General features: G+C 34.5%; 1 protein-coding gene, 2 long non-coding RNA genes and 3 other non-coding genes across 8 annotated transcripts; 2 read left to right on the forward strand and 4 right to left on the reverse strand.

Annotated features, from left to right (window-relative positions):
- The first annotated feature begins 5,213 nt into the window (after positions 1-5,213).
- On the forward strand, positions 5,214-8,469 carry LOC111877428 (polyadenylate-binding protein 2). 2 transcript variants are annotated; one of them, XM_023873955.3, is made up of 8 exons: positions 5,214-5,821; positions 6,084-6,202; positions 6,290-6,946; positions 7,027-7,104; positions 7,190-7,279; positions 7,371-7,514; positions 7,625-7,990; positions 8,079-8,469. In XM_023873955.3, exons 1-8 carry the CDS (start codon positions 5,581-5,583, stop codon positions 8,328-8,330), a joined length of 1,947 nt encoding a protein of 648 aa, XP_023729723.1. In that variant the 5' UTR covers positions 5,214-5,580; the 3' UTR covers positions 8,331-8,469. The 2 variants fall into 2 exon arrangements, with proteins under 2 accessions (XP_023729723.1, XP_023729728.1); XM_023873960.3 differs by having other exon boundaries at positions 7,374-7,514.
- Positions 8,470-13,605: 5,136 nt separating this feature from the next.
- Positions 13,606-16,022, reverse strand: LOC122198312 (uncharacterized). The gene is made up of 2 exons (XR_006192828.2): positions 15,926-16,022; positions 13,606-14,221 (listed from the first exon to the last, which is right to left on the reverse strand). It is a non-coding gene; the product is annotated as an uncharacterized LOC122198312 (long non-coding RNA).
- LOC111878864 (small nucleolar RNA Z103) lies at positions 15,430-15,536 on the reverse strand. The gene has a single exon (XR_002845960.1). It is a non-coding gene; the product is annotated as a small nucleolar RNA Z103 (small nucleolar RNA).
- Positions 15,605-15,683, reverse strand: LOC111878877 (small nucleolar RNA Z155). Its single transcript, XR_002845967.1, has one exon. It is a non-coding gene; the product is annotated as a small nucleolar RNA Z155 (small nucleolar RNA).
- LOC111878872 (small nucleolar RNA R41) lies at positions 15,750-15,847 on the reverse strand. The gene has a single exon (XR_002845963.1). It is a non-coding gene; the product is annotated as a small nucleolar RNA R41 (small nucleolar RNA).
- Positions 16,023-16,349: 327 nt separating the features above from the next.
- LOC111877443 (uncharacterized) lies at positions 16,350-18,856 on the forward strand. 2 transcript variants are annotated; one of them, XR_002845408.3, is made up of 3 exons: positions 16,350-16,744; positions 16,849-18,343; positions 18,594-18,856. It is a non-coding gene; the product is annotated as an uncharacterized LOC111877443 (long non-coding RNA). The 2 variants fall into 2 exon arrangements; XR_002845418.3 differs by having other exon boundaries at positions 18,604-18,856.
- The last annotated feature ends 5,743 nt before the right edge of the window (positions 18,857-24,599 follow it).

Genomic DNA, 24,599 nt, shown 5'->3' on the forward strand with positions numbered 1-24,599 from the left:
GGACACTTCGGGCACGTAAAACGATGCAAAACGGGAGAGAGAAGAGAGAAAAATAGCAATTGAGCCGGCTGCCCTCGCATCCTATTTATAGGAGGCTGGAGCCTCGGAGTACGCGGGGCGTACAGGCGTACGCAGGGCGTACGCGTCCGAAACGTCACTGCATGCGTCATCCGAAGAAATCGAGTGCGAAGGTCGTCATGCTTCGCTGTACGCGGGGCGTACTTCGGATGAGTCCGATGACTCGCCTTCGGATAATACCGGGATTTAATAATTAAATTTAATTATTAATTCATTAATAAACTTCGAAATTCATATCTTCTTCATACGAACTCCGTTTTCGACGTTCTTTATATCCACGCGTAGGTGAGACTACGCTCTACGACTTTCGTTTAGACTCCGTCGGCTAATTTTGACTTTTATTTTTATTATTTATTTTTAATAGGTCAGGACAGAAAATTTCGTTATAAATTCATAACTTCTTCGTTTGACGTCCGTTCTTGCCTAACTTTTCGTCGTTTCGCTACTAACAACGAGATTTTCAATTCTCATTTAGATCGCTAAGGCTAAATATCACTCTAACGTGAATTAACTTTTACGTCATTCAGCGTTGTGCCGGTTCTGTCGCGAAACTTCAACAAGTCATAACTTCTTCGTTATAACTCGGATTTTGGCGTTCTTTATATGCACGGAAACCTTGTAACATATAATACAACTTAGTTAAGATTATTCATTCTAAATAATCTTTTATCAAAAAGTCATTTTTGACGCTTATCGTCTCTAAATTGACTAGCCCTGATCTACGGGCGTTACATGTGGCAAATGCTAGGGTTACATCCATGCAAACCCTAATGCACCATGACTCTTCATCTTACTTAGGCTCCATGGGTTAACCTCCATGGACTATCCATATTGGTTTAGCCCACCCAAATAACCATGGATCATTGGCCCACACTATAAGAATCATCGATTTACCAAATCAGTCCCTGTATATTTAATTAGTCTATTTTGATCACTAAATTAATTCCCAATTAATTCTTGATCAATACTAATTAAATAATATGATTTCATATTGATATATTATACTTGTAATATATTAACAAATCACAAATAACCTTATTCTAAAAAGTCCACCCTATCAAGTTGCATTGGTGAAGGCAACTCAAAAGGACTATGCTACTCTCGGGTCTAGTACATACCAATTATAGTCATGGGCTTAGACACATAATCCAACAAATTTTGCTTTGAGCATGGTTTGTCGATATTAGGGAAATCCGGGTAGAGCTCATTGGATAGCAGTAGAGAATGTTCTTAAGTATCTGCGAAGAACTAAGGACTGGGTCCTTGTGTTTGGTGGCAGTGATAACTTAAGAGTGGCTGGGTATAGTGACACCAATTTTCAGACAGACAGAGACAACATCCGTTCTCAATCTGGTTGGGTATTTACCTTAAATGGAGGAGCGGTAACTTGGAAAAAATTCCAAACATGAGATGGTGGCTAATTCTACCTGGGAATCAGAGTACATAGCGGCAAGAGAAGCATCAAAGGAGGCTATATGGTTGAAGAACTTCATCGGAGACCTTGGAGTTGTGCCATCCACAAAGGAGCCAATAGAGATTTTCTGTGATGATGAAGGAGCGGTTTCCCTGACAAAGGAACCGATAGATCATGGAAAATCGAGACATATCGACAAAAAATACCATTTTTATCAGACATGGAGTAGAAGAAGGATACCTCGTCGTGAATAGGGTATCATCAGAAAATAATCTTGTAGATCCCTTCACAAAGGGTATGAGTAGGATTAAGCATGTTCAGCATGTAAAGAGCATTGGTCTGAAAAATGACATTAGTTTTAGTAGTTAGATAGGTATTTAGAAACTTGTAACAAAGTAAATGTAATTGGCTTCTAATAAGTAAGTAATGAAGAATTATTTATGAGTATTGTTTACTATCTTTTGTCAATTGTTTATTATTGTGTTTCATTTTGCATGTTTTACTTCCTGAATAATTCAGTTATTTAAACATCCACAGTCGATCATATTTTTAGAAGTAAGTAGTGAATCAAGACTATCATGAATTAGATTGTAGATTGTCTAAAGAGTTTTAGACATAGCAATGGCTTTGCTGCAATATTCATGAGTACTTTAAATGGAGATTTAAGTATTAGATTAACCCACGCTGAGAGAATTAGTTCATGGAATTTATCACGAGTAATTCTGAGACAATGATATCCTATAATCTTTAAACGAAGATATATGAGTTGTGGTTTACAAATCAATTGTGCATTTATAATATGTAAACACATCAGTAACTTGATGTTATAAAACGTATTGTTGTGCGTGATTTGGTGAGTAAATAACACAAGCATATAAGTCAAAGTTTATATGTTCTTTTTTGCTTTAATGGGAAAAATGATATCTTGGGCCGCTCGATGATTTGGTGTTGACTTATGTTCCATGTCATTTGTCCACATGATATCTTGCATAATGAAGGATTATATGATCACTTATCTTAGGACACATAACTGACTAAGTTAGAGTTCGACAACAACTTTGAGAGTTACAATTTGCTGATCAGTTTAGAAGTTATACCGGCAACTATAATTATTAGACTTATCCAAGTGGGAGAATATTGGATTAGGTGTCTAAGCACATAACTATAATTAGTATATACTTGAATTGCTAGTAACACAGTCCTTTTGGGTTGCCCTCAAAACTAGCAACTAGACATGATGACTTTTAGAGAGAGTGGTTAAATTTATTATTTGATTAATAAATTGAAATAAATAATTTGTTAATATATTATGAGAATAATATATTAATTAGAAATGCAATATTTAATTAATATTTAATCAGAAATTAATTGGAATTCATTTTAGGATTAAAAGAATTAATTAAAAGTGTAGAGGCTAAAGTGCAATTGTTCAATAGTTGAGCAAAAGGTTCTAGGGCCTTCCTAGGGAAGGAGGTGGATAGTTTTCATATGGATAATCTAAGGTTTCTAGATTATCCCATGTGGATAAATGAGGAGCTGGATAATTACCAATTTAAAATATTAATATTATATTTAGATTAGGGTTATCCAGGACATCCTATATGCACTATAAATAAACCTCTAACCCTTATGATTTTCGGCCACTTGAAACCCTAGAAGAATAACCGAAAATCTTAAGCATATTTTCCTCTATTATCTCTCATCCTCTTATTAGTGTTGGGTGTGATCTACCAGAGGCACGACACTTGTGGTGCTTGCTCTTGAAGCTTCAACAACACCAATGATTTGTATTGTTATTGCCATATAACAATTAAGGTATGTTTTCTTAACCTTGTCAGTGATTTTGAAAATATACTAATAGAATTAGGTTTTCCATTTGATGTTCTAAAGTTGTATGTTCAATTACAGAAAACATAGATCAAGAATTAGGGTTGCATGCACACATAGGTTTTTGTTTGTTATGCTCAAAACCCAACAATCTTATCCCTCTATGGTTGTTGATTTAAATCTTTCATGTTCATGTAATGTGATCATTTGTCAACTTTTATGATGATCAATTTTTAATTTTAAGTTTTCCATTGCAAACTCAAAAGTTTTATGTTTTGAAACTGATCTTGAACACCATGTTTCCATCAGTTGGTACCATCAGGCATGTTTAGATCATCCAACTTTATTATGGACCCTAGATTAGATTTACATATTTCCTCACCATATGACCACAATATGGCATACTGCTCTTTCAACTTACTTTCTAGCTCACCAATTGCTCTTTTCTTTGCTTTTTGATACTGACTAACACTAACATTTAGGTTATACTTCTCCTTTATATCCTCTTGCAATTATCTATAACTCAAATCTAGTTTCTCCAATATTTGCTTGGAATAGTTGGTGGCCATCCCGTTATGTGTAACAAGTGATCCAAGATGCAAATTTCTAGAGTAATTATGGTATGGTATCAAGCTTTTAATCTGGAAAGATCTCTCTTTGGTCATCCACGCAGCCCAAACTCTAAATGGACACTATACTTTACTTCCTCTTTTCCCACACCTAACCAATAATCTTTCTTTATATGATTTTTTATACCACAACCCGTAACCATGGTCCACAATATAGTTTGTTAGACACTCCTTCAATTCTTTTGGATCTTTAAACTTTATCCCGAGAACTGGTTTCATTGACTTTCAAGGCGTAGAAGGATTATGAGTAGTGTATACAATGTCATCAAGATCAACATCAAAAATAGAATCATGTTGACCACTTTCTTTCTCAACAACAAACTATGTGCAAAGATGACTATCATCCTTACTCTTTAGCTTGATTATGTCATCTTCTTCTTCATGGTCAACATATATTCTACCAGACAAAGCATCATCACGTGACTTTACTATTTGATCATCATCTACCATGTATCCTATTAAATCTTCACCATGAATGTCAACGTATAAATTGATTCAAAACAATATAAGCATGTCGAAGGAATTGTTGGTAATCAAGAACACATTGTAGCTTCCTTAGTTTAGTTGCTATGTTTTGTCTTGGAACGCAATAGTAAACATGTCTACAAAATTCCCCGATGACTTTCTCAAGAATTATAAGAATGAGTTATAATCCATTAAACCAAAATTAACACCATTTACCTTAATGATTTTCGGATGGTGATACTTCATTGGTTTAAGGACAAAACACCCATGGTGATGTACGTCGACTGTAATAAGCCCATCCATCTAGTTGACTCCATTGTTCGACGTTGACTGGTAATGCATTTCTTACAAGAAATTTGGGGGTTTTATACTAGGGTTTAGAATGTAGATCAAAGAGTTTGCACCGTTTACGATGCAAGAGCAATTTGGGGGTTCGATGTTTGATTTGGGGAAATGATTGTAAAAAGGGTTTTAACGGGTTTGTTTAATGTTTGTTAAGGGTGAAAAGGATTTTTACCGGTTTTACCTTGGATAAGAGGTTAACATAAGTAAAAGGGACAATGTTACCTTCTAAAAACATAAAATCGTTTAACCGACAAATTTAAGACACTATGAATGAAAGGTTACTTGGCAAAGAACCCTCTTTAATATGTATCTAGACTAGATGTCTTTCTTAAAATTCCATACCGTTGGTTTAGCCCTCATATTTCCAGATATTTACAGATGGACCCTCACGTTTCACACACGTGTGCCCGAAGCCCTCAGCTCGGTTGCTTGCGGATTTATATGCCCTGGAAAACACTTATCTCAACCCTCTCTCTGTTTGGCTTACCTCTCTCTCATTCATCCCGCCGTAACCTAGCGGCGATCTAGCCGTTCTCTGGTCGGATCTCCGACTAATCTATCCATACCTATTATCCTTCCCTCTCCTCTCTCTCTAGCTACCTGTAACCATTTCAAAAACAAAACAAAAAACAAGCATCTACAAAAAAGCGAAAAAATTTCTAGGGTTTCTGCGGTGTGTTTTGTTGTAAGTTGAATTTTTATCTGAGTTTCCCTTCTATCTATCTATTAAGATTTGAAATAAGAAGGGGGAGAGGGAAGTTACAAAAGCAAAAAAAAGAGAAAAATACCTGGAAAAGAGAAAATTTTTGCTAGGGTTTTGAGATGGCGGCGCAAGTTCTTCAACCTCAACCGGTGAACGGTGGTGCTGCATCTGGCGGCAACGCTCAGCAGTTTGTCCCAACGTCGTTGTATGTCGGTGATTTGGAGATGAACGTCACCGATTCGCAACTGTTTGAGCTGTTTAGCCAGCTAGGTCAGGTGGTTTCGGTTCGAGTTTGCAGGGATTTGTCTACTCGACGATCTCTTGGCTATGGCTATGTCAACTATGTGAACCCACAGGATGGTTAGTTCCGCCGAAATCTATTTTCTTTAGTGCAATGTGTATAATCTGTCTAACTTGCTAGCGTTTCGCTTTCTTCTGATAGTACTTGATTTCAATTAGCAATAATGGTAGCTGAAAATCAAATCGAATATGCAAATAAGTAACTGGATTCGTTTTTGATGAAGACGAAATTAAAAACCTAGAATATAGATGCATTGTGTGAACTGTTTCGATTGATCTTCAAGATTTATGTCTCAAACTCCATTTGTTATGTTAATGACAGCTGCAAGGGCGATAGAGGTGCTGAACTTCACACCTCTCAATGGAAAGGCTGTTAGGATAATGTATTCCCATCGTGATCCCAGTGTACGCAAGAGTGGATCTGGGAATATATTTATCAAGGTATTTTTAAACTTCAAAATCTATCTAACTATACGTTTATTGTCTTCATTACTGATTGATCTCTTGTTTGTTTCTTGAATGTCACAGAATTTGGACAAGGCAATTGACCAAAAAGCACTTCATGACACCTTCTCTACATTTGGCAACATCCTTTCTTGCAAGATTGCTACTGACATGACTGGTCAATCAAAGGGCTATGGATTTGTGCAGTATGACACTGAGGAAGCTGCACAACAAGCCATTGAGAAGCTGAATGGCATGCTTCTGAATGACAAGCAAGTGTTTGTAGGCCCCTTCCTACGTAAGCAAGAAAGAGAATTGGCTGTTGACAAGAGCAAATTCACTAATGTCTTTGTTAAGAACCTGTCTGAATCAACAACAGATGATGACTTAAACAAAGCATTCAGTGAATACGGAACAATCACAAGTGCAGTTGTGATGAGGGATGCAGAAGGCAACTCCAAATGCTTTGGTTTTGTCAACTTTGAAAATGCTGAAGATGCTGCAAAAGCTGTAGATGGTCTTAATGGACAGAAGTTTGATGATAAAGAATGGTATGTTGGAAAAGCCCAGAAAAAGAATGAAAGAGAACAGGAACTGAAACAACGATTTGAACAGACAATGAAGGAAGCTGTTGACAAATCACAAGGGCTGAATCTTTATATCAAGAATCTTGATGATACCATTTCTGATGAAAGCCTCAAGGAGTTCTTTACTCCTTTTGGTACTATAACTTCTTGCAAGGTTTGTTAATCAAGAATCATCAGATACAAACTAATTTCATAAATTGGTGATTAAATTAACTGTATTTGTTTAATCAACAGGTTATGCGTGATCCTAATGGAACTAGCAAAGGATCAGGCTTTGTTGCATTTTCCACTTCTGAGGAAGCTTCTAGAGCTGTAAGCAGATGTTTGCGTTTATTATTTATATTATATTTAAGTTAATTTATGTAAAAAGTTAAACTTTTTGTATCTAATTTTATAGCTGACTGAGATGAATGGGAAGATGATTGCTAGCAAGCCTCTTTATGTTGCACTTGCTCAACGCAAAGAAGACAGAAGGGCAAGATTGCAGGTTTGTTTACAAATTAATTTTTTTTGTAAACTGAATTTGTGTCCATTTTTTTTATTTATAAAAATTGGTGATGGTTTAAATTGTATGAAAGCAGGCACAGTTTTCACAGATGAGACCTATTGCAATGGCACCTGCTCCTGGTGGTCCCCGCATGCCAATGTACCCTCCTGGTGGTCCTGGTCTTGGTCAACAAATGTTTTATGGTCAAGCTCAGCCTACCTTCATTCCTCCCCAAGTAATTCCAATTCCAATTCCAATTCCAATTCCTATTCCAGTTCCATTCCAATTCTAATTCTAATTCCAATTCCATCTTGATTTATGATTTTTTATTGTGTGTGGATACAGCCTGGTTTTGGGTATCAACAGCAACTTGTTCCAGGGATGAGGCCAGGAGGGGGCCCAATGCCGAACTTCTTCATGCCAATGGTTCCGCCAGGTCAGCAAGGACAGCGTCCAGGTGGCAGGCGAGGTGGCATGCCCGGTCAACAGAATCAGCAACAGCCCGTCCCCCTCATGCAACAACAGATGGTCCCACGTGGACGGATGTACCGTTACCCACCTGGACGCAATGTCGGTGAAGTTCCAATGGGTTCCATTCCGTACGACATCGGAAACGGAATGCCACTTCGTGAGGCCGGAATGGCACAGCCGATTCCGATCGGTGCTTTGGCTTCTGCTCTTGCAAATGCTTCTCCAACGGAACAAAGAACTGTAAGCCCTTTTTTCTTTAAATGTTGTTTTTTTGTTGAAGAATTAGATTTGGATAGGGGGTAAAAGTGTAAATATGATGGATGTGCAGATGTTGGGGGAGAGTTTGTACCCGTTGGTGGAACAGGTGGAGGGAGAGTCGGCTGCTAAGGTGACAGGGATGCTGCTGGAGATGGATCAGACGGAGGTGCTTCATCTGTTGGAGTCTCCGGAAGCTTTGAAGGCAAAGGTGGCTGAGGCTATGGATGTTTTGAGGAATGTGGGTGGTCATGGTCAGGCTGGAGTTGGAAGCCCTGCTGATCAGCTTGCTGCTTTGTCCTTGAATGACGGCATTGTTTCTTAAACTAATCTGATGTCTGAGGTTTTGAGACTTTAGAGATTTATGTTTGGATTTTTATTATTCGGTTTTTGGTTGTTTGACTTGAGTGAGTTGTTAGGAGTTTCTTTTGACTATTTAATACTTATGTGTGGTTGAATTTTGAGATGGTTTCTTATCCTCTCTTGCTCTTGGTTGTTTCCATAATATATATTTGATGATATGCTTGTTAGGGACTAGAGGTATTTGAGCTAATAAGTTGACCTAAAAAACCAATCAGATATACCGATTTTCATGCAGCTTAAAAATCAATTTTTACTTTATGTTTAGAGGATGTTTACATTTAGAAATATCAACTGTTCCGAAATGTTTTAGTAATTGATAGCAAGTAATAGGCAGGTGGTTATTTAGTCTTAGTATATAGTTCCCAAAGATTAGAAGACTAGTTAGGTTAACATTAAGGGTCGTTTCATAGTTACTAACTGGGTTAGAAGCTGACTGAGTTAGAAGTTTCACAGTAAATTTTGTTTCATAGTTACTAACTGGGTTAGAAGCTGACTGAGTTAGAAGTTCTCACAGTAAATTTTGTTTCATAGTTACTAACTGGGTTAGAAGCTGACTGAGTTAGAAGTTCTCACAGTAAATTTTGTTTCATAGTTACTAATTCGGTTAGAGTAGGGGTGAGCATTTGGACCAGACCGGCTCTTGGACCGGACCGGTTATGGAGAATTTTGTGGACCATGGACCGGACCGGATGAGTCGTGTCCAGGTCCGGGTTTTCTGGTTTTTGGACCCGTTTGGACCGATACAACTTTAATTGCATAGAGTATAATAAGTAATCTACATTGATGTATAATATTATAACTTGTAAAATTAATATGTTTCCGTTTCATGCCTAACTAATCTACATTGATGTATAATATTATAACTTGCAATTTGCAAAAATTAATTTTTCAAATAAAAGCAACTAACATATAAATCAAGTTCACCAACAGAAGTTAAACAATTTTAAGAAAAAATACAAAAGTATTACCATAACAACAAAAATCATAGTTTAAACTTTAAAATCAATCAAAGTAACAAATTTCATAAACTCATAATCTAATCTTCCATTGGCCTCTTCCCCATATCATTGTCATCCATATGTAACATATTTAAAGCTTGTGCAATCTCTACATAAACACAAATGAAAATGTTGTTAGTATTTAATAAAAAGTAATAATTGTATAAAAAAAGAATAAAGATTGTAATTTTTTTACCCAAAGCTATATCATCATCATTCAAGATGTCATCAACGTTGTCAACTATCGGATTGTAAACTTTATCACCCAAACTTGGATGCATAACAAAGCTTCAACTATCAATGTCGATAAACTAGTTTGATACTCACTTACAACTCTACCACATGTGCTAAACGCGGACTCGGAATTATAGTATAAAATAATACTAAAAAGCTGAAATATTTCAGCTTTGATAGCTCTACTTTGAAGGATTGTAACTCAATGAATATAATACCAAAAAAAACAAAATTATAGTCTAAATTCATCTACAAATTGTAAACTAATTGTTGGAAAAAACTGTAGGTCAATCCAACTTAAAACAAATGAGTTATGGGTGTTTAAAAAACGTCACAGATTACAAAATCTTGCTAAAAAACTGAATTTTTTCAACTTTGATAGCTCTACTTTGAAGGATTGTAACTCAGTGAATATAATACCAAAATAAACAAAATTATAGTCTAAACTCATCTACAAACTGTAAACTAAATTTTGGAAAAAATCGGAGGTCAATTCGACTTAAAACGAATGAGTTATGGGTGTTTAAAAAATATCACAGATTACAAAATGTTGCTGAAAAGCTGAATTTTTTCAGCTTTGATAGCTCTACTTTGAAGGATTGTAACACGGTGAATATAATACCAAAATAAACAAAATTATAGTCTAAATTCATCTACAAACTGTAAACTAAATGTTGGAAAAAACCGCAGGTCAATCCGACTTAAAACGAATGAGTTATGTGTGTTTAAAAAATGTCACAAAATTTTAATCATGTCCAACCGGTTCTAAACCCGGTAAAAACCGGACCGAACCGGGAAAAAAACCGGACCGGACCGGCGAGAAATCTTAGAACCGAGAACCGGCCCAGGGGTCCAAAAAAACGGTCCGGTCCGGTCCAAATGCTCACCCCTAGGTTAGAGATAATTAGGTTAGAAGCTAACTGAATTAGAAGTACTGACAGATTAAATTTCTGATTGAAATTTGTTGTTACATTGTGCATTGATTGATGGTACAAAATGACATATTACCCTCATACAATATCTTTTACATTAATTCCTTTACGTTAACACTTAAAGAAAACTACATACTTTTATTTATTTCTCTTATACCATTGTACTTTAAATTTAATACAATTATAGCATTTTACTTTCATAACTCTTTTATTAGTTTATTTTACCATGAAAAATCTAATCACTTATTTCAATGTATAACACTATAAAAAAAGCACATAACTTAGAACATTGTAAACTAGTAAATTATGAGGCAAAATGATGTGAAGCAACCACTAGCAAAATCTACTAATACCAAACAATGGATATACTTGTTTTATACACATCTGTTATATGGTTATAAACATGGACAAATTGGAAAAACCGCTCTTGACCTTGAAAAAGCGTGTCTTTGAGGCTTCAATCTAAAAAACAACAGGAGGAGTTTGTCGGTCCAAATCCTTGCAAAACTCTTTCTTGATGTTCTTTGAAATCGAAATCAGGTGACAGAAGGAAAATCGAAATCAAGTGGAAGATAAAGAAAAATTGAAATCTAAGCACATCAACAAGGAAACTCAAAATCAGGTGCAAGATATATAAAAATCAAAATCAAAGCACATGAACAACAAAAATCAAAGCACGTCAACAACAAGATAATCAGAACACAAAACAACAATTTCACCGGTTGAAACCGATTTTGATTTTGTGAAATTGATCCAATTGATAGCCAACATCTTGTTGTTCAAAAACAGAACTCACCTGAGCAAGACGACGGCGTAGAGGAGGAATCCGATAGCATCGGCGTTGGCGGAACAACGAACGGATAGCCTGAACGATGGTGGCTTGTCTCATTCCAACGGGCGTATGAGGAAGAAAGGTAATAAAGGGCACTGTTGTCTTAGGAAGAACACAATGAGGAGGAAGAAGTTGGCTTGCGATGTCGATCTAGCGCCAAAGGGCAAAAGGGGAAGATGAAGATGACCCAGTCAGGCGCTTTTTTCCTTGGACCGAGTCGGAGCATTTAGGAGAGTTTTGGATACAATCATAGGTTATATAGATGACATCAAACACACGAACTCAGACCGTGTCAGCAAAAACTTCTGACTGGATTAGGTCAAAAGGCAATCAAACAACCCCTAACATGTGCCTTAGGTAATTCTGAAATGAATTTTGTAATCCAGAACATGAAAAACATGTCCGAAGTATGAAGAACAAGTCTGAAAAGCATAAATAGTCTGTTTCAAAACGCTATAATCGGCCCGTAATTATCTTCAATGTTGTTTTGAAAATAATTTCTTTTTTCTCTATATGACCGTACTTTTATGGTTCTCTTATAATGTCTTGAAAACTTGTCATTGCCGCATATATTTTTGTAAAAATCAAGAACCGAAACCATGCGGGCTATCTTATGACATACATGTTTCGGTAGGTGGTTAGATGTTCTTGTCGGGGTACAAGGGGGTCATTTGTTTTTACATTACATATTCTACAAAGAAGTTGTCACACAATCTCAGAGCGATGTTGGGGAAATGGTTTTTGAGATCGGGGAGTACCGGTTGACATTTAGGAAGAGGGAATTTTGCCTTGTCACCTGCAGCCTTAAATTCCGGTCATGCCTTCTGATTACGTGTGTTTTCTACATTAAGATGAACATGTCGGTAAATTTGAAACATGTTATAAATGTATTTGAAACATCTCTTCATGTGTTATTGTAGGAGGATGTGATTGGTGTATCTTTATTATATATGTTGGAGAGGTGGTTCAACGATCCGTTGCCTTGTCAGCTTGTGAAATATGAGTATTTTGGTTTGGTATTCAACTTTGATGAATTTAACAGATATTATGTCATTAATTTATAAATATAATTAGTCGTTAAATTATAAATATCACTAGTAATTTCTTTTACGTAGTTAATTGTGTATATTTTTTTTGTTGGCGCAGATATCTTCCCTAAGGGAAGATAATTTGGGAACAACTATACGGTTAGCTACGAATGATATTTGGATAATTTCATAAATTTCTTCATCTTGTCAAAGTTAATCGTCAAAGTTAACAAGTCAAAGCCACAAAAATTGACGTACAACCTAAAGCATATTTTATTTATTTTTAGGGTAAAATACATTTTATATTAATATTATCATTTTAAGGTTTTATGTTTGCTAATACCATGATACATGATTTTGTCGAATACGAATTTTGAAGACTTTTTTAGTAACACATTTTGCTTGGCATCCGACAAATTCTGAAGATTTTTTTACAAAATACGCATTGTGATGTGCTTGTTGATGTTGACCGAGTATGGTTATATATATAAATTTGCCATTATCACCCCATGTATAAAGCTTTTAAAATTATATTATGAAAATAATAAGCTTATAGAGAAATTAGAGCTGACATTGGATGAGAGTCTTGTTGCCTGACAGTCTTATAATATTGAACGTGATACTTTACCTAAAGTACTCGATCTCACAGGACACCGTCTATCGCATTATCACCTTGTAGTTCAACCAATTATGAGCCTCAACAAAAGTAGGTACAACAAGATGCTAGAAAAATGTTCATATCCATCAGAACCACAACCACTACCAAAAACTGAATTAACAATAAAATAAGGATAAAATCATAATGAAGTTACAAAAATTGTTTCAAGATTGTTAAAGACAGTTGTTGCCACATGATATACGTATGTCTCGTGTAGACAATGCGTTAGAGGTACATGTAGATTATATTGTAGAGGATCATGGGTGCACCCAATAATAATGATACCAGACAAGATGATGGTACCTCACTAAGATTCGAGGTGCATTGTTATTTAACTTTATGGTATATCTGTTATTGCTTTGCTGATTATTTAATAGTATTGAACTCTTACATTTTTGTAAATCAACAAAGTTACCATCATAGACATTATCATCGAGAATCATGGTACATCACATCATGATTTTTAAGACACATGGGGGTTCTCCGTTTAGATTACCAAACACCAACCTTGGCCTTAGGCACACTTAACGAGAAAGAAAAGACATCGCACACGTATACCCAACATCGTTAGACAATTGTATAAACAATAACATTAACCGTCTATATCAAGTAGTTAGGGTACCAAACCCACTAATGTAATTCCCCATTGAGAGTTTAAACTCACCATTGTGAATGATACCAACGCATCACAACAATCTGTCGATAAAAAGGATTGTGAAATTTTGTTATGTTGGCTTTTAAAGAGAGCTAATCAATATTATGACTTGGGCCAACTAATATCGATCGGAGATTTGTACAATATTGCATTATATTATTATTTCCATATTCCTAATTCACGATATATGCCCAGTTTGTCGTAAGGCATGTTTGGATGCTTTTGGGGAACACGTGATTCATTGTAGAGAGCTCCCTGGTTTCAAGTATACACTTGATGTGGTTCGGGATGTTCTCTTTGATGCTTGTCGGCGTGCTGGTATTTCTGTAAAGAAAGAAGCGTCATTGAACTTTTTGATGGACCCGCAAGATGGCAGATCCACACTTATACCGGCTGACATTTTGGTCTTTGGATGGATAGGAGGGAAGCATGCGTTCGTAAATCTTACTGGGATCTCTCCTCTCGTTGGTTTGGGGAGATGGGGTTTCACAACTGGACATGCCGCTTTGAAAGCCGCTGCGTACAAAGTGATAAAACACAATAATACATGTAGAGAAAATCAACATGTGTTTGTCCCTTTTGCATTCTCACACCAGAAGCAGTGAAGTTCCTTAATAGAGTCCAATGGATCATGCATTCTAATGTCATATCTCCTAGATCTAAAAATGTTGTTTTCAAAAAAATTGGTTTTGTCATCCAGAAATAACTAACGGTACAACTTGTTGCCCGTTTGCCTTCAATCAATATGTATTGAACTATATAATATAGAAAAATGTCAAAATTCTTATTTGAACATATCTAAGTTTTTGTAATTACAAATTTTTGCATTAGATTTTTTGTTTCATACAATTCCAACATTATATTTTTCGCAATACATGTTTTGTTTCATTTGAAAAAATGAGTTATTTTCAGCATATAAAGTTGGCAAAAACACTAAATCATAATTAAACACTTGGATACATAGTTTATTGGATACATAAATGATCATATGACCAACCAACCAGTAATCGAAATTAACATAAAACAAAAATAAAATAAAAATGACATTCCAGAAAGGCTAGCCCGGAATTTCGAAATCTTCTCCTAAATGCTATGTTACTAACAATGTGATCCTTTTACCCAAAAAAAAAATGGTTACTTTTGTCAAAAAGAAGATTTATATTATGATCATTTTATTTTGTTTTGTGTTGCATTCCTGAATGTGTTCACTTTTCACATAAACATCAACACATGTTTAACATTAGTTTAAGGCTTGATTGGTGGTATTAATGTTTACAATTTGCAAAATAATTTCATTTTCAAGGCATGGTAAAGTTTGGATTTTTGGTGGTATAATCGTTATTTCTTTATCTATTACATGCATATCATTAATAAAATGCATATCAGCCCCTCACCAGATAAAATTTAGAAAAAAAAGAAACAATTCATCAAATGGGTATTGTCAGCAGCTTCGGATCATGTTATTTACACGAATCAGAAGCTCTACACTAATTCTTCTAATAGATCAAATCCCTTTTCAGTTTTATTATTGTAAGATTTGTTTATCCGAGTGGGTTGTGTTTATGGATGCAAATGAGGTTATATTTGATAACAAAGAGGGCAAGAGATGTGGATCGATGAAAGCAAATGCATGGACTCATCATTTGGATCCAAACAGACGTCTAACATCACGAAAATTAACAACAATTACCCTAAACTAATTAACCGGACAAATTGGAAAATAGATGGATCAGATTTCTGGCTTGGATTCTCCTAAAAATTTAGAAGAATGTTTAAATAGCGCACAGTATAATCAAATTCGATCATCTGGGGAAATAATCATCAATTCCATCCCTTACTAAACCTAATAAATCAACTCTGGAAAATTTTCATCTTGAAATACAAATCATAAGTTTAAATCATTGATCAGATAATTGTAGTCTGGAAGTATTTTTAGATCGACATTATGTTTTCCGACAACTTTCTCATCACCTCAATGACAAAAACTAAAATCAATTGCATATATTGAATAAGAAAAGATAAAAACACAGAGAAATACTTGGTAGAGGATGCTCAGAAGGATCCATTGGTTGTTTCTAATCACAAGGAGAAAACAAAGTTTTCCCTCATAAAATAGGTAGATTTCATCATCACAGCATCTCTTACTTCTATGTCTCCTTCGATTCGATTCGATTATTAACTAAAAAAACGAAAACGAAAACCAATTTAAAAAAGAGCTACCTTGCATCTGATCGGCGATGGGGGATTTTGAATCAATCGGTTGTGTGACTGTGTGCATTTATAGTGTAATTTATGCATACGGCGGCTGTAATGTGTAGCGATAGGGCACAAAAGAAAAACCAAGTTATAGTTTATGACCTTGAAATATTAATGTTTGCTTTACGCCCCTTTTATTTTTCTGGTTATCCACATTTCACTCCCATCAATATTTTCTATTTCAAATTCTCTTTTGAACCATAATATATTTTTTTTCTTAAAGAAATTATTGTAGAACTTAAATAAATTTCAATTTATATCCCCTACTTTAATAAAACAGTACCTCTTAAGCCACGTGGCATCTGTTCAACACCTTCTATCTTCAACTGAAGTTCCTAAACTACCCTTGTGCTTCTTTATGCTCCTTTACCATTAATCCGTTATGTGCACCTCTATTAAGTGAGTTCCTGATTTTTCTGCATATAATTTGAAACAAAATCAAAATCAATCCCATAAAATTAGGAGGTTCGTATTCTTTTTTATACCGGATTCAATCACACAACTGTTATTCATCCCTAAATCTCGCCAAAACGCTTATATCACTCAATGCTCTCCAAATACAAATTATGAAATCCCCGGATACCTACTAGCTTCATCGATTCTCCAATAACTTTTTTCATTATTTCCCTTCAAATTCGAAAAATACATGCTCCAGTTTCAACTTTCGTCAGTCTGTTGTGGTTGATCTGGAAAACATATCTACATATATGGATATGATAGTTGGGGGAAAGCACAAAGTCGACCGAAAGATCAGAAGTGAATCCTTTGTTAAAGTTCATCAAGGTTTTAAGTTTCCTTTTTAGTTTTTGTTGTTCTTGCTTATTAATCGGTAATTATTGTTGAATTTGAACTTGAGAGATTTAAGGGGTTTTCGCCTTTTTGTGCAGAGAAGAATGTTGATACGCTTGAAATCGTCGGCGTCAAGATCATAGGTACTATATGCAGAATTGAAATTTCTTATCGACCGAGTCTTTGAGTATAATTTTATCAAGTTTAACAAGCTTGAAGTTTCTTAGTTTGGTTTCGTTAGGAATCCGGGCCCAATTCCTTACAATATAAGACTGAACACATTTGAGTACATTGATTTGAATGCTTCCAGGGTTGACTTAATTCCACCAACTTTTTTCAAGAATGGTGAGTTTTCAAAATGTTAATCTTGGGGGGAATTTCTTGATTTCTACCAAACAGGGTTGATTTATTATCAAAGGGGGAATTTCTTGATTTCTACCAAACAAGGTTGATTTATTATCAAATTTGATCAATTTAAGTTTTAGTGAAAATGAATTTTTTGGTCAATTACCAGATCTATTTGATTTGGTAAACACATTTTTATCTCAAAAACTATTTTTTTTTTCTGGTCAAATCATGTTCAGATATGGTTAGCTCAATCATCTTCAAATGCTCAATCTTTCATTCAATCCACTCTTTGATGTCTCGCCATTTTCTTTATTCTCACTGTCATCCATTACTTACTTGAATCTAACATCAAAAAAAGTTGTATGGATGGGAATTGCCTCATGATTGATGTGACAGGTCAGCATCTAACTACTTATTAAGTAGAAGAAGCTTGACGGGTAGAAATTGAGAACTAAAGGTTTCAAAGATTCTTAACATATAAGGAATCCAATTATATTTATATTAGCATCTAAAAAGCTTTGTGCTCAAGGTGTATCAAAACTGAAATTGTTACATAAATCGGTACAGGATTACTCTTTTACGGGCTACTCATCCGAACATTTAACCAGTTCAAGTAAGTATGGTATGCGAGTTTCCTTTTTACTTAATGTACCGAATGGGTACAGATGAATGTATATAAAAATTTTCTTTTTTTCCTTGATGTATAAAGAAACTTTCGTTAATACTTAATGCATTGAGAATTTCTTAATGAGTATTTAGTGAAGGAGGGGATCTTTAAACATCTCAATAAAACTAAATTTCCGATTATACCCTTGTGCTCCTATATTTGACTTGTCTTTTTTTGCCAACACGCCACCACCAAGTTACAAAGAGGTACTATTTCTCACCATATTTTTGTCTTTTTTGCTTGATATTTTTATTGGGTTCTTTTCTCTGTTTCAAGTATTGACTAAGAGAAATTGCTTATATCTAAAGACAGTTATTTTGGCCTACCCCAACTCTTTACTGGCATTTACTATTTGATGGCTAATATATTGCGAGCTTTTATCTTATATCGTTGTGATTATTTCCTAAAGCAATTAAAATTTAAAATGAACTCATTGTAGGCATGGGATCTGGTAAGAGTTGCCAAAGTATAAAGAAAAATTGGCGAATTATGAAGAACATGGGTTGAAGTTGTGATGACAATAGAATTTCCTTCATCATTCTAAAGATGAATATGCACAATTTTTCTTGAAAGTTCAGGTATTGAGTTTATAATTTTGGAATATGACCATTATGTAAATTCTATATTGATCAGAATAGGCCTACTAACTACTTTCGTTCTATATACAATGAGTTCTTCTATGTTTTCTTTTTATCAAATTTTGATTAAACACTCTTGATGAGTTCTTCTATGTTTTCTTTTTATCAAATTTTGATTAAACACTCTTGATGAGTTCTTCTATGTTTTCTTTTTATCAAATTTTGATTAAACACTCTTTTGTACTCACAGATGCTTATAGAATCAAGAGTGGAAGTGATGGAAATTTGGTTGCTAGAAGGAAGACTTTAACAAATGGTGAACAATTCTTCCTTTGTATGAAACATTGATTTGCTTATGTTAAATATAAAGTAATATAAAATCACATTTTGTTTATGATGGAAGGAATTGTAAAGCTGTTAAGTGGCTATTGTAATCCTGGAACAAACATTGACTTACTTATCAAATAATAGATTGGTAGAAAGATAAGATTTTAGATCATAAACTTTGATATCTTTTTTTTTATTAGACGATCAAAATAATAATTTTATTTCAAATGATCAACCGTGGAATTCCACGGGTTTAAACCTAGTTTTAATATATCTAACATTCTCATTTTTTTTTCTTTCTAATGCTTAAGATGCAGCTTGTTACGTTTGACATGAGAGTTTTCAAAGTTAAATAGTTTTGAAAACATAAACTTTTTCAACCTATCATCAATACACTTGCTTTTGTTTAAAAAAATTACATTGCCAAATTGTTTAAATTGTAATCCAAGAAAGAATATAAAAGATTATATATATATATATATATATATATATATATATATATATATATATATATATATATATATATATATGTCACACCCCAAAACCAAGAACGGCGAAAACGTTCCGGGGCGGAGGACGTCATGTACAATATCACAACACAGTAAATGTAAATAAGCAAACAACATCATCCATTGCATTAACTATATAATTTTAATACAAGTGTGTTCTGTACAGTTATAGACACCAAAAATAATGAAACACAAAATAATATGAGATGAGTCTTGAATGCACTCCATCTTCTCAAAAGCTGGCCTCGGTACCTGTCTACTGATGACCTGAGAATACAAGTTATTTTGAAAGAGTTTATCAGCATTAAGCTGGTGAGTTCATAAGTATTTTAGTGTCAATGTTTCTTGTAAAAACGTTTGAACCTGTCTCAATGTATAAGTTGTAAAAATGTAAGTAAATGTTTGAAAGTGGTTGTAAAAGTTTGAATCTCTCAGAAAATCCTATATTTTCTATAAAAGTAACCTTCTACCAAGGCTAGACTGTTTTGTAAACTTGTCTGTTGTAAAGTGTGTGATTACCCAAGTATAACTATCATTTGTTAAAAATATAGTTTGTACATTAATGCTTAAGTGAGGTTATCACTAAAATATGTAATGGGTAAATCATTGTAGTGCTGTAGCTTTGTATAATAAGACTACTGCTGTACTAAATACTACTACCTTAAACCGGATTTATATTAAGGTTTATTGTGATAAATTGCACCATGCTATCGACTAGAAATCAACGACATAATGAATGGTCGTAATAAAGAAATGACGTTTGGCACCCGCAGACCTGCAGGTCCGGCTGTAGCTAGCAGCAAGGTGTAGGATAGTCAATCCAGTATAGATCTATACGCAAACTCACGCTCTCCCTCCAAGAGAATTCTGGCTACAACTCGGGCCATGACATTTAAGGCATGCCCGATATAGTGGATCACAATTGTTCAGTATTCATGTATATGTATTGTTTCTCGTATATCTGTATATGTATTGTTTCTCGTATATCTGTATATGTATTGTTTCTAGTATATCTGTATATGTATTGTTTCTCGTATATCTGTATATGTATTGTTTCTCGTATATCTGTATATGTATTGTTTCTAGTATATCTGTATATGTATTGTTTCTAGTATATCTGTATATGTATTGTTTCTAGTATATCTGTATATGTATTGTTTCTCGTATATCTGTATATGTATGATCCTGCGTTACCCCGATGGTAACCAGCTAATGATGTACTGATGAGTATGAATATGTATGTACTTTTATGTCTATACATGTATATATGATATATAAGTAATATGGAAACGACCTTCGGATGGTCACCCGAAATCCCACCAGACCACATCCAAATCGAGGAAAAGGAAATAGGGCGGATGGCCTTCCTAAGCCATTTAAACATTATTTATATATCTATACATATATGGGCATGCAATTGGATATATAAAAGCATAAATAAGTTTTCATAAAACATTTGAAGCAGTAATATAATTTCAAGAGAAGATCGACTTGATGTCGATCTATAAAACATTTTGAAGGCATAAGTTGATAAAACAGTTTAAGTATAAGAAGCATTTGTTGAATCACAGTCTATAAATAAGTTTGGATAGTAAAACAGTTTGTAAAACATTTCAATAGTAAAGCAGTTTGAAAAACAGTTTGAACAGTGGTAAAAATCGTTGTTTTCCTAGTTATTAATCACATGTGATTAAATGCAATCACATGTGATTGAAGCAATAACTATAAGTATTTGACTTGTATCCCCCCCCCCATAAAGTATTTAAAACACTTAAAATCATTTCAAAGGTTGATTCAAGGGGTATGAACTCACTTGTGGTGAGTCGTTTGAATTGCAGTGTCGGCTACCGTGCTAGGTGGCAAACGGAGACTGGTTTACACGCACGAGCCTAGTTATCATATAATAAGCATATATATAACTAATTAGACATATAATAACTTAAATAAATAAGTTAAGACACTTAGAAAACATTTAAACACTTTTATGAGTGTTTAAGGTTCAAATGGTTGCATCTAAGTTACTACGGGACAAGGCAAAAGGGTTTGAAACATCAAAGGGCCTTGTGTAGGAGTTCACCACCCAAAAAACCCCACACCTTGGAGTTTACGGCCGTAAACTCATAGGTTTATGGCCGTGAACTCCTCAAAGTGTAGTTTTGGGTGTTTTGTGGTGCTATCTTGATCCTAGAACACTCCTAGCTTTATTGGAATAACACATGAAGTAGTTTAAGGCTCTAGAACATCCCATATGGGAGTTTACGGCCTAGAGTCCTTCATCCTAGAGTTTACGGCCGTAAACTCTTGGATTCTAATTGTTTTGAGGCACTTAAACATAAAGGATGGCTTCCATGAATTTATCTAAGGCTAATGGGGACAAGAGGCACACTTTGGTGCCTTCACTTGGAGTTTACGGCCCAAGACATGTTCCTTGGCCGTAAACTCCTTTCAAGGAGTGATTATTTTGTTTTCTTCCTTCCATTCTAGTCCCAAGGGTTCAAGGAAAATTGTATTAAGGCCTTAGGTGTGCTTGGAGTGATTTTTGCCCTACAAAAAGGGGTTTACGGCCCAAGAGGGGTTCTTGGCCGTAAACTCCTACTAATTTATGATTTTGATGAGCTTTTGATGTTCTAAACAAGCACAAGTACTAGTAGTTAAAGTCCTTAAGCATTTAGGGAAGTTTTGGGGCACTTTTAGCCCTTGAAAAGGGGTTTACGGCCCAAGAGAGTTCCTTGGCCGTAAACTCCAAGAACTTGTGTTTCTTGGATGATTTCTAGCCTATAAAGATCATACACAATGTCCTTGATAAGTCCTTTAACATGGGAATGGGTCTAGAAAGCATTAAAGTTCCATTTTGGAGTTTACTCCCCAAGAACGTTCTTGGGCGGTAAACTCCCAGATCTTGTAATCTAAACATGTAATTGATGTTAATAAACACTTAACAAGTATTGAATCACATATAGAAAAGTAGACTCACAATCTGGGATGAAAACCCGAAGATCCGTCAGAGAGAATATGACTTTTCTCTATTTGGAATTGTGAATAATGAATTAATTTAATTCAGAAAACTATTTATAGTCCTGGAATATTTTGGCAGAAAATATTTTTATTCTTGATGTTGGACTGTAACAATATGAAACTTGAAATGCCCAAGTTTCACAAAACCAGGAGTATCCACTCTCCTGATATCATCTAAAACATAAACCCTAATGTACACAACTTGTTCGGAAAAGCTTGAAAATCACAGAAACTGAACTAGTTTCTATTGAATAGATGATGTTCGTACAAAGGAAATTTTGGGTTGTCACAATATATATATATATATATATATATATATATATATATAGGGAAAAGGGAATATACATTACAGCCCCACCTAAGCTTAGGTACTAAACCTCTTGAAAATACATTGTTTTACTATATAAAGATTACGGTTAATGGATTCACGATTAATACTTCAAGATGTAAATTCAAGATCGACACAATAGGGTTTAGGGTTTAGAGTTTAGGGTTTAGGGTTTAGGTTTATGTTTAGGGTTTAGGGTTTAGGGTTTAGGGTTAAGGTTTAGGGTTTAGGGTTAGGGTTTAGGGTTTAGTGTTTAGATTTAGGGTTTAGGGTTTAGCTTTAGTGTTTAGGGTTTAAATTTAGGGTTTAGGTTTAGGTTTAGGGTTTAGTAATGTTCACTTGGATGAAGTAATAAACAATAATTGAGGAAAAAAAACGGAGATGATAAAACGATAATGAAAGAAAGAAATGTTATGGAGAATGATATATTTACCAAGTGAAACCAAACCAGGTATATTTAGCATGTTAAAACGACATATTTTAGAAGTTTAGTACCTAAGCTTAGGTGGGGCTGTAATGTATATATAGTATACTAGTTGACTTGGTGTAAGGATTTAGTAAGAAAATTATAGAGGTTTAGATATTTAAGATTATTGAAAATTGCATTGAAAGTTAAAACATTAGCCGATGAATACTTATAATTAAATAGTTATGCTTAACTAATTCGCACCAGAGGCGGTGTAGCTCCTCAACAAAGTCCAACGGGTCATGCAATTTAATGTTATATTTTCTAGATCCACAAATGTTGTTTTCAAAAAATTAACTTGTTGTCGTTTGCCTTCCATTGATATGTATTAAACTATATACAATTAATTAATGAAGTACCTTGTTGCTTCAATGTTTAGGCCATTTAAGTGATGTTTGGAGTCCAAGTGCAAAGATTCAATAAGATGTGCTCTTATCCATTTGAAGAAGATCTTACTTTTATCATATGATATATTGCTATTTAGTATTTACTAAAGTTGCATTTGCTACATAATGAACATAACAAGGCTTTTTCAACAAACATTTGGCATGGAGGAGACCGTAACAAAAGGGGTCGTTGACCAAGTCCAAAGGGACCAACTCTCCAAAATTAATTTCATTCAAAAAGTTGGAACACAATGAAATAAGAAGCAAAATGACCAAAAACACCCTAGCCCCACTCTCATCTACCCTCCAAACGACCTTTCATTTTCCCCATATTCTCTACTCGTTTTGTTGTGATAGTTTATGACATATTTGCATTCATGTATAAAAACAATGGATATTATAAAAAATGATGCTTGTAGAATATAATAAGAGTGATCACGGTTTATGCACACCAACACCAAAACTCCAACCTAACTTTGATTGACACAAACGTGTATATGCTGCTGAAAATTTCCTCTTGCTATCCGTCTTTATTTGGTTTAAGGAAAACATATGAAAATAATTCAATCATTGATGGATCAAGTGTATTTGTGGTGATCAATCAATGATTTTGATGCTAAAATATGAAGGCATGCGACGATTAATTGCCATTAAATTGATGTCTAAAATAGAAATTTACAGTTCTTTACGCATACTTTAGGCATAGAAGTGAAATTTACAAATTAATCGGTTGTCTGAAATATATTATTTCCCCAAATGTTGAAAATAATAGAAGCACTCCAAGAAAAAGGTATAGAGAGAGGTTCGTTTGGTTGATACATACAACAATGGTTGTGGATAAGAGAGGGACGAAGAACATGATAAAGAAACTCATGGACAACGATGAAGCTACATGGAGAGAGAGAGAGAGAGAGAGAGAGAGAGAGAGAGAGAGATTTGTAACTTTTAACATTGCTTTCTGTCATGTCATGGTTTTAACAAATGTCCTGATAAGACTTGTTATGTCCAATCCCGTTCTATCTCATCCGGTTCTGGTATTAAGCATTACCTAATTACTAAAGTTTCAATTATATACTGATTTTTGAAATACCGAAAGCAAATTGGTATCTATGACATGATAAATGATGGTTTTGACCATTGAAAAATTGAGTTTCTATTTGTAACCAACTTCTAAGCCATTTGACAAAACAATCCACATTTGGTTCCATTTGGATTTTGTAAAAAA

This window comes from Lactuca sativa, chromosome 5 (genome assembly GCF_002870075.4).
Source record: "Lactuca sativa cultivar Salinas chromosome 5, Lsat_Salinas_v11, whole genome shotgun sequence".
NCBI lineage: Eukaryota > Viridiplantae > Streptophyta > Magnoliopsida > Asterales > Asteraceae > Lactuca > Lactuca sativa.

Excerpts from the sequence above, each read along its gene's own strand:
- LOC111877428 (XM_023873955.3), top strand. The coding sequence starts at position 5,581 with ATGGCGGCGCAAGTTCTTCAACCTCAACCGGTGAACGGTGGTGCTGCA. Across the intron at positions 6,203-6,289 it reads CTGGGAATATATTTATCAAG|AATTTGGACAAGGCAATTGA; the intron begins GTATTTTTAAAC and ends TGAATGTCACAG. Across the intron at positions 6,947-7,026 it reads GTACTATAACTTCTTGCAAG|GTTATGCGTGATCCTAATGG; the intron begins GTTTGTTAATCA and ends TTTAATCAACAG.